Source organism: Symphodus melops (genome assembly GCF_947650265.1).
Source record: "Symphodus melops genome assembly, chromosome: 10".
NCBI lineage: Eukaryota > Metazoa > Chordata > Actinopteri > Labriformes > Labridae > Symphodus > Symphodus melops.
This window is the reverse complement of record NC_136700.1, coordinates 20926577-20938832: the sequence shown is the minus strand read 5'-3', so window position 1 is coordinate 20938832 and position 12256 is coordinate 20926577. Positions and strand designations below refer to the sequence as shown.

Sequence of the window (12256 nt, the reverse complement as noted above, 5' to 3'; positions counted from 1 at the left end):
GCTTCCAGATTGCAGATGATACAAAGGTTGAGCCGCTGGAAGTTGAGGAGAAACTGGAGTACCCTTAAACTCTGTCTTTTAATCACGGCTCCTAGTTCATGTAAAGATGGCCCCTGAGCTGCAGCCTTTCGTCCCAAAGCCTCCAACTGGTCCTCATACAAATAAAGGCTGAGCTCAACCAGGAAGGTCCCTGCCTGGTAGGTTCTTAGTGTATCCTGAGTATTGGTCTTTTTCATGGGATACTGTTTTTTTCTATGTCGATACAAAAGGAAGAACAGTATTTAGACACTGACATCTTGTTGTCCAAAAGGTGAGAAAGCAAAAGATGACTGCAGCCTTCATTCGCTAGAACTCTATATCCCTTGGTCTTGACTCAATAAAACATGATTATTATTATTATTATTATTATTATTATTATTATTATTATTATTATTATTATTATTATTATCAGCATTTCCTGTATATTTGTGTTTGTTATGCATTTTCCTGTATTCTCCCTCCTTTCCTCTCCTGTGCTCTCCAGGTGCTGCGTCTCAGAGAAGCTCAATGAGCTCACCTGTTGACAATCAAGACTCTCAGCATGAAGAGCATGAGGGAGGGGAAAGCTGTGCCAGAGGGTGGAATGACACATCCTGCCTTGTTTGGTGGCTTGAGAACAACAGTTCCATTAATGTTCTCAAAACAAAGGAGCTAATGATTATTTTTTTGCCCTCTGTTTGTATTAAAACACTGAGGTCGTCAGAAATGCTCAACAGCGACTTTTTTTTAATTTTATTTTTTTTTAATTTTATTATCAACGAATGAAAGCCTTCAGGGATCATTCTTTGGTTTGGCAACATTTTACCCCAGGACCATAAATTTACAAAGGGACTACCACTTCAAATATTACTGGATCACCGCTGCCACAGGTACGGGACATTTACACCACCTGCTGCACGACAAAGGCATTACACACGATCTGACAGGACTGTGACAGTTCACCGACCTTTCAGGAAAATGTTCAGTCTGTGCGTCATCGCATGAGCCAAAAGCCTCGAGGACAGTTTTTATCCTTACACAGACGAACAGACTACTGAAGAAAATCACATTGATGTCTCTCTGATGTCTCTCTATTTAAAATATGCTAATGATTTTTTATGTAGAATGTTAAAAACGACTACTGTCTAAAATGTATTTCTTACAGGTGTATTTATTTGATACCTTTGACTTTCGTGGGATGAGTCTGGACAAAAAGCGTTACATTGCATGAGATATAGCTACTTTGTAATTTGTGACAAATAGACTTGAATTTAAATTGATTATAGTCGTGTATTTTCGGTGTTATTACACGGCACTATGAAAACGTGCACATGAGGCTGCCGTTTTTGATTTGAGGATTTGTGCGGATTAATTTTGGCGAGTGCAAAAGAAAGCACATCTTTATTTCTTTGAATAATTACAATGGACCCTACTACTCTGGACACCTATAACCTAACATTATTTAATAGACCTTCTTTTAACTGAATGCTATGATTATTTTGCCGGTGTGTATCCATGGATATTTTAAATGGGCTTTAATTGAAGCTTTTTTTGATTTATAAAATTGTTTTTTTCATATAGCTCGATATTTTTTGGGATCTAATGAAGCATTTGCGTTAATTTAATGTCATACTATTAATAATAATAACTTTATTTATATAGCACCTTTAAAAACAACTTTTTACAAAGTGCTTTATAAAAACAAATACATCAGCAATGTAATACTGTATATCTGTAGAATTGATGTCCCCCTAATTGTTTTATATTTCCGAAGTAAATTACGTGTGTAAAACATCCTATAAAAAACCAAAGGGACTGCTACTACCCTTACATTAAAAAAAAACGACAATAAAAGAAAACAAGTGAAAAAAAAGTGGGGAAAAAAATGTGGAAGATTCGTCAGAACAAAATCCGGTGGATTAATAATCACGGATTATATCAGAGGTAAACAAAAATCCAAGATAGAATAAGGTGTTGGCTATAATATTAAAAATAAAAAATCTTCTTCAATGAGACTGGCGGTTTTACCAAACATGATTACATTTAATCATATTGCTTTAAAAACAATCGATCAGTTCAAGAACGAACATATCGATGCACCAATAGCCGAGACCACATCCAGAGGTGAAAACACCTGGATTTGGAGGGTGTTGATGTGTGTGGGAGGTCTCCTCTGATCTGGGTATATAAATGGTCACTCCCTCCCAGCAGAGTGTGTTTCTCTGTGTGTGTAATTATGACTCTCTTCATGGACTCGGACTTCTCTTTACTCAAACCAAACCCGCCGAGAGACATGATGGACTATAAGGGCATATTTGGAGAGCAGGGTCAATGTAAAGGTGAGTTGTCTTTGATTTTTATGTCTTTGTGTTGTTACCTAGCCTTCTATTAAGTTTACTGAAATAAAATATGTATCATTCAAGTCGATTGAAGTCACTCGTTTTCATGAAATAATTATAACTTTACAACAATGAGAGCAGAAATCAGGAAGACAGTTATAATTACAATAATGTAGCCTATACACTTTAACCAGTTTGCAGTTTTGAAAAATAAAGGCTACAACATGAAACGTGACATTAACCCAAATGTCTTAACGATTCGGTCACACTATAAAATATGTGGAAACATGATAGTAACCCACAATTATTTTCTTTTTATCATTGAAAAGATAGAGCCTCTAAAGGCCAATAAATGTATTTTTAAAGCATCCTACTTTTAATGCTTTCTAATAAAATGGATCAAATGAAATTAAAAATGTGAACATTGAATATCTAAGCATATGCCTTTATTATGATGTGAATTTGAATGGGAAGGTGTTGATCGAAAACATTTCCCTTCCGTTTTAGTGGATAAAGGCTACAGGCTGTTAATGAGCCTCAAACAAGTGCGCAGAACTCTTAACAATCCGGCGTAAATCTAAATTTTAATCCTTAATTTTCCTCGTTAAAAGACACTTGTCTCTCTTTTTCCAAAATTTCAATTTTAATTTAATCACACTGTAATTTACGGTGCCCAGTTGTATTAGAATAGGTTCAATTTTCCTCCGTCCTCCTCAGACACCCGGGCTGACAGCGCGCTGTCCTCCCCGGAGCCGGAGCGAGCCGCCGGGCTGACGGAGGGCCAAAGGAAGAGGAAGAGGACGATCTTCAGCCGAGCCCAGCTTTCCGAGCTGGAGCAGGCCTTCGCAGTGACCCCTTACCCCGACATCACCCTGAGGGAGAGGCTGGCCGCACACACACACCTGCCCGAGAGCAAGATACAGGTCGGCTTTATATTCAGAAAATGTCTGCAAATGTTTTTAAGAAAAACCATGACTAAACAGGTCATTGAGGCATTTGATCATTTCACCAGCTAGAGGGATTATAAGAAAAGTGTATATATAGGTTTTGTCATAAAATGAATTATTGGTCCGGCCAGGGAAAATTATCACTTTTAATTTGACTTAAATTTGTCAAAACACTCTTCACCTTTTGATTCCAGTGCTCCTATTTTAAAGAATATAATGTCATTATTTTAATATTCGATGATAAAATACAGAAGCTTTAACCTCCGATCTTAAGATAACCTATACGGTATATTAACCAAAATCTGTTGAGAGAGAGAGAGAGAACTGTCTAAATAAGTCCGCAGAAGTGTCGTGCAATTTATGGTAAAAATTTTTTTTTACAAATTTCTCAATAGTGGGTTTCAATGATCTTATATATTTTTTGCCATGGTATTGAAACGGATAACGATCTTTTTTTGTTTTTACTCATATCATTTTTACTTTTAACATTTCGGAAATAATGTCTTTAAGTGCACGAGATCTCACTCAGTTATTATAGCTAAAGTTATAGCTGATAACAATATCTCACTGTTGGCTGTGGTGGAGGGAATTGTGAGATCACCCCATTATGCAACCACATTTCAATGTTGAAATCCCAGTTAGTGATCAGTTATTTTCAGGGAATTAACCAGAATTGTAGGATTCATCTTATGCTGACCTTGGACCAAATCACTTTTTATGTCATATCAAAACAATCCTGAGAGTTTAACACTTCTGTGGTATTTTGGTATAAGATGGTCATATAACTCAAAGATGTTTTAAGGCAGTTTATTCCATCTTGGCATTATACAATAAAATCTAACTTTTGTTGTTCAAGGACGTGACCATTGTCAACAACCAATAGGAGTGTTCTCACCAGCATCAAACAGGAAGCTGCAAAATAGGCAGAGAATGATTGAGTTGTGGAGAGAGCAAGAATGTTTCTTAGGTTCTTTCCTCCCCGTTGTATCACGAAACAGTGGAGAAGGAAAAAAGAGGATTGAATTTTTTGCAGCCATTCAAACCCCAAGTGAGCATATATTCACAAAAAAGATCCTTCTGCATTTTCACCTACGGGAAACCTTGGAAGAAGTTTAACTTCCTCCAGAGTTAAGTTTGATGGTCTCATCGTGGATTAAAGGGAAGACACTTTAGAAAGACATTCTTACACACTCCACCAGTTTCTCCTCCTTTTGTGTATTTGGCTGTAGTTGTAGTTGTAAATTTCCACAAGGTGAATTATGTTAGTGAACCTGTATCCCCACTCTCTGTTAAATTTAAGCCAATGAGTAAAAACTCTCAGATGTTAGAGTGTTAGACATTGGTCTTTTTGAGTTTTTTCAAAGTCTTAGTGGAAGGTATTACCAGTTCTACCCTTATTTGAGGCGTCCTTGAGTCCCTTACTATTATTATGATTAATAATAAAAAAATAAAAAAATAAAAATCCAAAAGGAAATACTGGAATTACCATTGTGTAAGCTTGGAAGAAATGAGCACATACAGTATCCAAGTCCAAACAAAAACATTATTTATGTATATTTATATTTTTTATATATATATATTTTTTTTTTCTCTGAGTGTTATCAAAAAAACCCGATGCCACAGCTCTATTTATTTACCACAGGTTTGGTTCCAGAACAGAAGAGCCAGAAGCATCAAGACTGGGAGGTTCCCTAAGTCCTCCAAGTCGGTCCTGGCTGCTGGAGGTATTGTGGATCCGTCTCCTGGGCCGGTCAGCTCCACTTTCCTCACCTCTGCTGCCCTGGCTGACATTTTCAGACCTGAGCAGTCCCACACCTGTGACGAAGTCCCACAGGTGTTCTCAGACTGGATACAAATCTACAGCAACTCCATTTCAACACCTCCACCCCCTGCCTCATCATCCCTTCATCAGCAGCCCCCTGAGCCTCGTATGTGGGAGGAGGACCACTACCACCACCTCCACCACCATCAGACCCTAGGACAAGCTCTTCCTGGTTTCCTCCCTCAGCCAGGCACCAGGCAGCCCCATCATACCACCTCTACCCACCCCTCCTATCAGGCCTTCAGGAACTTCAAACCCCAGACTGTGACGCCACCTGGACCTCATCAGTCCGTGTATAGAGGTGGACCTGGCAGCGGAGGTCATACGTCTGTAGACCAGGTGGTCCCATCTCACCCTCAGCAGGTGTACTGGGAGGTAACTCAAGGACAAGGACACCCACACCACCCACAGATGGGACCACAGACCTCCATGGGCTACATCTCAGACCTGATCTACAATGCCGCCATCGTTACCAACTTCCTGGAGTTCTAATCAGTCGAGACTTGGACTGATATGAGGACAAATCTTACTATTAATGAAAACAGAACTGTTCCCTTTGCAACCATTTCTGTGTCCATAGGTGTCGTGTGTCAAGAGCTGATTCTTCCTGAGACCTCGAAGAGTTGTTTTTGCACATTTGTGTCGTCTTGTATTTTACTGTGTGTTCCAGCATGGGCGTCATAGTGGGGGGGAAAAGTGGGACTAACTTTCCAGGGCCCCAGTGGTGGAAGGGCCCTCTTATTGATCCTGAAATAAATCTGTATTTTTAATTTGAATTTGTTTGTTTTTAAGTCTTCACAGTCAGAGAAAAGAGTAAACTGATTAACTATTTATTATCCAAGAAAGTAAAACACTTTCAGATGAAAATGAAGCATTTATGACAGTTTAATAAGTTTTTATTGTTTCATTTAAAGCTCGTGTTTCACACAAAGATATTAATAAAGACACAAAAACTGATTTTAAACTATCAGTAAAAACAATTACAATTAATAATAATACAATACAATTAGTAATAAACAATTTTATACTTTTTGATACCAAGGCAACAAAAACGAAAGGCTTAGACATTGGGTAATTTTGTTTATTTTAATCATCACACATTGCAACAGTACACTGTTAAAATAAGTCATAAACTTTGTCATTGTTTTGATTTCTATGTAGACCAATGCAATGTTTAATGGTGCCAGATTGTGCTGTAGATGGCTGCACAAATTCTGTTGCACAAAATGAAAATCCCCAAACTGGCAATGTATCCAGCCTTAATTCAGACTTAAGTTGATTTAGGGAAACAATCATGTAAAGAGCATGAAGGACAGGACTTAAAGACATATATCAACTTCTTCTAAGAAGTTTCTTTTTTTTCTTTCATGTTTTGTAATGAATAAAAGTCCCATTAAATGATTCATGGAGCAGCTGATAAACTCAGTAACCGTCCAACTTATCTCTAGTACTTGACATGGACTCCCCTCCCTGTTTTCCTGCTCTGAGCTGAACTGTGGCATGTTAAATGCTGCGACCCTGCCAGTATAATCTTTGAAAACATTCTGATTAAAATGATTCCTCGTGGTAAGATACCATGGCAGGAATAATTATGTTCTAAGTCAAAATATATTTGTTTCCTATCTCTGTGCTGTACAAGTATCAGAGAGGTTGGTCAGACAGAGGGAAGAGAAAAAGATGAAAAATAAGAAGTAAATTAAAACCAAAGCTCAGGGTCTATAAGCTTACAGGCTCTGTAATTCTGCCTGGATTTAAGTTTTGAAAAATTACATGAGGGGTATAATACAGAGAAAAATATGACAGACAGCAGCGCACACTGTTCGTCCAGCGCTGCACAGATCTCTGCATATCATAATAATCTTTAATACCAAATAATCTTTCAATAAATCCTTAATCCGGGTGTCAAATCTCAGATCTTAGGAAGATACTTTTTTTTAGTACTCCAGATGTAGTTACATCTTTTAATCTTTCCGCTGATATGACGTATTAAGAAGAGGATCAGATACTTTACAAAAAAAAAATCATATCTGCAGAGGGGGTCAGGGAAACAGATCCAGTGTATTGTATTGGAATTGTTTTGAGATAAGATACATGGTGTTATTGTACGGAGGATGATAAGTCTTTTACCACGGCCAGTGTATCCCCGGGTAACATTAATCGTTTGTTTTTTATCTGTTGGTTGACTCGATAATTCACTTCAATCAGATACAGTAAGCACAGATCAGAAGACAATTATTTACACATCTGTCAGCTGCAGACGGACGATAAAATCATTGGAGAAAAATATTATTAACTGATGCTGCAGCTGGTGGGTTATTCAGAAGAGTCAAAACAAGTCCAGCTACAAGGAAAAAATAAAACCAAGAAAACAATTTCACTCAAGGTAATTCTTTCTCCAGGACTTGAAAGTTGAGAATGATTTTATCCAATACAATCGTATTGGGATAAAAATGAAAAGACTGTTTAGACGTCTTTTGACCCTCTGGTTTCACACAGACTTTAAAACATGGACGTAACTTAAGTGACATCACCAATAGGTTTCTGAAGTTGAAGTTTGTAAAGCGATACACTTCACAAATGTACTGAATTACATGGCCTGTTTACAGGTCATGTAATTCAATAAGTCTTACGGTCATTAAGTAAAAGTGTCATCACAATGAAAGACAGACAGCTATGATTAAAATGTAATCTTTTCAAACACACTGTGTTTCAAAGTGCTTCACAAATGAAAACAACCAAAATAATCTGTGGTAAAAAATAAAGCATTTAACAAGATATCAGAATTAGGAATGTTTCTATGGGACTTATTTACATGAATTGGTGCATGTTGATTTAAATTCAGGCTAACCAAAGATAAAAAAAGAAGAAGAAGAAGAAAAAAACAGTCAGGATTGAGCATAATTTATTTTAAACTGTATACAAGTAAGCAATGTCAAATAGTGACTAACAGTATCAGTGCTAGCACCACCAGCCTTTGATCCTCGATGCAGGTTAACATCCAAACAAAACCTGTGCGCACTGCTCTGGTTAATATGCCAGTCTAACCTGTAACAGCCTACAACAATATCTAATAAATCCAAATACTGACAAACTGTGCTGCTAATTTAGATGTTTTCTGTCCACTGTGCTGGTTTATATCTCAAAAGGTTGTATGTATAAAAACTATCAAGAGAGAAATGAGAACATTACCCTTTATGCTTTTTTTAGCAGTCATGCTCCCCCCTCTGGTGATTAGAAAGAATGCAGGTTTTAAGCACCTCCAGGTGAGCTTCACCTTCTGTCCACTGTTATTAAAGTTAATGCTGTTTGGTCACTATTGAAGTCAGAGACTTTTAAAATTGTAACTTTGTGAAGTCACTGAATGGAAGGTTGAGGCGACGAGCTTGTGAACCATATTTAATGTCAGTCCTTCTCAACATTGGTCACATCCCAAACTGAAACAAGAAACTGGCAGTGATTTCAACAGCTTATGGAGTTTGGAGTGTCATCAGATCAGTTTAAAAATATTATAAATGTGTGTTAAATGTCCGTTCTGGGAGATGGTAGTTAACAGAGGGTGAAAGACAGTCAAGTTGTGAATTTGCATCAGTATGTGCAGATGATTTTTATTGAAAGCTAAGAATATAATAACACCCGAGTCCAGAAAGAAAGGAGTCATATGTCAACAGGGGACACATTTTAAATACAGGACAAAGTTTAAAAACATAAAAAACAAATTATAAATATCTCATATTTTGTGTCCAGCAGGTGGAATGTAGTTAAACAAATTTTCTTATGAAACAGACCAAAATTAAGACTAATGTCTCTTTATGAGCAACAAAAGCAAATGAATCCGTTTCACTGTAATAAGAAGGGATGGCGTGATTTTGTTGAAAAAGTTCTTACACACAAACAGGGCAAAATAAGACACAGAAGAGGTACCGCTTAACCACAGAATCAAAATCAACACAAACTGAAAGTTCTTCACAGGAGCTTTAAAAGAAAATATTTAACGATTTGTTTTTGTCCTGTAAGCCTTTTAATTCCTTTCAGTGCTCTTCTCAGCATCATTAATTTGTACATTCTCTGAAACTTTCTCTGTAAAAATTCCACTTATGCTCCCGTCACAGTGGGGCAAAAAGTCCCAGAGTGAGATGTCTGTTCCGAATTTGAAGGCGTTGTGAGGCTGAGAAAAGTTCTGCAATATTACAGGTTCATGTGTTCCCTTGTTTGTTTCTGCACAGCTGCTAAGGCTCTCCCAGTTCTCCCTCCATGGTCCGGACCAGCACGTACAGCTCAGCCAGCCCGACGACAGAAGCAGCAATCACCGCTGATATTACTCTCTGCAAAAAGCAATGAAAAAAAATGGTGAGTTAACCAGTCACAAGAGCAGGTCCATGTATGTAGTATGTATGTAATCCACAAAAAAAACAGAGCGTCATCAATATAATCACAATGTTATCACCTGAAATGGGCTGCACTAATACATCCTTATCGACGTGTTACCATTACATTTATAACAGGACATGTAATACATAAAACAATGATTTTGTTTATTGAGTTACAGCCATCCATTTAATTAGCCAACAATTCAGGACTGAGATCATTATTCTCACTGAAAACACACATCAGTCTCATCACTTTTATACTCGATCTCTTACCGCTGTTGTGTCGGTGAACAGGTACTGACTCCCCATGTAGGAGCAAGCGAACGCAGCAACCACTGTGACCAGGAAGTTAAACACAGTCAACACCACGGCTTTGGCTGATCGCACTGGACAGGGAAAATGGAACAGGTTAATTTGTATGTTTTTCTTTGGTATATGGACATGTAGAAATAAACGTTTAAACGTGATCACCCTCACGAGTCGGCAGCAGAATTACTCGTAAGCGTACTTAATGATTGATATTATCATAGCCTCTTGGTCCTGACACACTGAGTTTGTGGTATGATATTGAACAGTGCATGCGTTTATCGCTCTCACCTTGCAGTCCGATATCGGCTAATGTTCCACCGCGACTGAGTTCCTGCAAACAAAACAGGATAGAAGAACTAGTGAAACATTTGCGGTCTTTGCTGGGCTTTATTATTTTAACTTCACCACAACATCTGGATTTTACTCTGCAGTTTTCAGGATTATGGAGAACGCAGTTTAAGCAAAAATCAGACAATGTAGACCTCAACAGCTGAGTTGAGAACAAAATGTCTTCATTTAAATATAGATACATGTGTTATATTTTTCAGTCTCCATAGGAGTATCCACACTTCTAAATCCCTTGTGATTCACACCATTACTTGATTGACAATATTCACGAGTCTGCTGCATTTCTTCCTAGGAAGGTGAAGGGACGGCCCCTTCTTTCTCTGCCTAACTAGCTGTAATCTGACTTAATATTTAAGAATAGTTTTACATATCACTGTTCATAACAGAGGCTGTTTCTATCCATGCTGAACACACCAATTCAAATAGCATATCAGGAAATACATTAAGAGTATACCCACTTCTTCAGGCACCTCTACACTACTGCTGCTTGTGACCCATTATTGTAAAAATATATAATTTATATAAATAAATGTGCTATGGTATGTGGTATTATTGGATCGTGAAACATTAAAGATTGTTTGAAGATTAAAATATACACAAAGTTACCTGAGCGTTGACGTTTCGTGTGATTCTGTTGTATTCCTCGTTGGCTAGTTTGGCTTTTATCTTCTCAAGACGAGCGACCAGTACGGGGTTCTGGAGGAAAACGAAAAGTAACTGTTTCGTTTAACAGAGTAGGTAAGCAATCCTAAAAGGCAAACTAATAACAAGCCCCCAACATCTCAAACATTCAGGAAAATTATTTACTAGTGGGCAAAATGACTCATATGTGACTTCATCAAAGACGAGGCACCAGTGCTGCAGAAAACAATGAAAGCATCATTCTGAAGTCTATCTGAGAGAAAAGGCTCTGATAGGCTGCTTGAAGGTTTCACCATGACCATGACCGTCACAGGTAAATAAAATGGCAGAACTTTTTTTTTAATAAAAGCTTATTACAAACTCAAAGTGACAGTCTCATACTGCTTCCTGCTCTTTCATTTACATGATGAGGAAAAAGTCCATTCCTGTTGTTAATGAAGCAGGCACCAGTGATGACCATTTGGGTCAGAAAAATTCTTCACACATGCACAACTGTTAGTGAAAGAGATGAAACGTTTGGCGTGACAAACACATTTGCACTCACTCTGGGAGGTTTCACAACCTCGGGCAGGTCGAGTGAGCCGTCCTCCAGAAAGTCATGCAGGTAGAAAGGATGTCCTGGAGAGAAACAGTCACACACAAGGTGCTGCACTTCATTTCAGCATTGTGTATAGTTTGAATTAGTCAATATCACAGAACAACTTTTCTCTTAAATTACAATAGATTTTGTTATTTGAAATAATAGGACAGAAAATAGCTTTTCTTTGTATTATTCTGGCTGTTTTTTTTATGTGGGATGCTGTCTTTGTTTTTGGTGTGTGTGTGTGTGTGTGTGTGTATGTAATGCACAAAATGATTCAAAACCATATCAGAGCTATTTTACCCAATGTCTAATTACGGCCTATTTAAGGTGACAGCTAGAAAGTTATTTATTCTAAATGGTTGGACAAATATAAAGATATCTGCCTTGTAATATAGATATTAAAGAGTTATTTTAACATTAAAATAGTGTACCTTTGTCCTGGAGGTATTTCTTGAGCTGTCTTGCTGTAATGAAGGACAGAGTTGTTGGTTCTGATTTTTTAAGTGTTTCCTCCAGATCCTCTCTCAATCCTTGGGGAAGACCTGAGTCTGTGTCTTCCAGTAATCCCCTGACTTTATTTCTAAATGTATTCCCGACGACAAATGCAGAAGCCATCGCTTCAACCTCAAAGACTAACGAGGAAACCTCAAATACAAATTAAATACACCTGATTCCGAGCTTTTACAGTGTAAATAAACTACATAGACAAATAATCAAAGATATGTTTTGCTATTTCATACACTAAAGTCTACGTTTGACGGCTTACAACAGCTAGAAATATGTGTACCAACATGAAGGCTGCCATGTTGCCTGTCTTGTGACGCTATGACGTCACCCGCATGGCCTTCTGTGTGAGATTTTATTTTTAATTGTACTTGTTA

General features: G+C 37.6%; 2 protein-coding genes across 2 annotated transcripts; one reads left to right on the top strand and one right to left on the bottom strand.

Moving 5' to 3' along the window:
* The first annotated feature begins 2215 nt into the window (after nt 1-2215).
* On the top strand, nt 2216-5902 carry sebox (SEBOX homeobox). The gene is made up of 3 exons (XM_079354767.1): nt 2216-2357; nt 3075-3280; nt 4947-5902. Exons 1-3 carry the CDS (start codon nt 2255-2257, stop codon nt 5616-5618), a joined length of 981 nt encoding a protein of 326 aa, XP_079210893.1. The 5' UTR covers nt 2216-2254; the 3' UTR covers nt 5619-5902.
* A 2796-nt stretch (nt 5903-8698) lies between these two features.
* On the bottom strand, nt 8699-12254 carry vma12 (vacuolar ATPase assembly factor VMA12). The gene is made up of 6 exons (XM_079353724.1): nt 11807-12254; nt 11337-11410; nt 10757-10846; nt 10091-10133; nt 9767-9879; nt 8699-9448 (listed from the first exon to the last, which is right to left on the bottom strand). The coding sequence occupies exons 1-6, from the start codon at nt 11988-11990 to the stop codon at nt 9353-9355; spliced, it is 600 nt and encodes a 199-aa protein (XP_079209850.1). The 5' UTR covers nt 11991-12254; the 3' UTR covers nt 8699-9352.
* Between the last annotated feature and the right edge of the window lie 2 nt (nt 12255-12256).

Excerpts from the sequence above, each read along its gene's own strand:
- sebox (XM_079354767.1), top strand. The coding sequence starts at position 2,255 with ATGACTCTCTTCATGGACTCGGACTTCTCTTTACTCAAACCAAACCCG. Across the intron at positions 2,358-3,074 it reads AGAGCAGGGTCAATGTAAAG|ACACCCGGGCTGACAGCGCG; the intron begins GTGAGTTGTCTT and ends CGTCCTCCTCAG. Across the intron at positions 3,281-4,946 it reads TGCCCGAGAGCAAGATACAG|GTTTGGTTCCAGAACAGAAG; the intron begins GTCGGCTTTATA and ends TATTTACCACAG.
- vma12 (XM_079353724.1), bottom strand. The coding sequence starts at position 11,990 with ATGGCTTCTGCATTTGTCGTCGGGAATACATTTAGAAATAAAGTCAGG. Across the intron at positions 10,847-11,336 it reads AGGTTGTGAAACCTCCCAGA|AACCCCGTACTGGTCGCTCG; the intron begins GTGAGTGCAAAT and ends GTTTTCCTCCAG. Across the intron at positions 10,134-10,756 it reads CACGAAACGTCAACGCTCAG|GAACTCAGTCGCGGTGGAAC; the intron begins GTAACTTTGTGT and ends TTTTGTTTGCAG.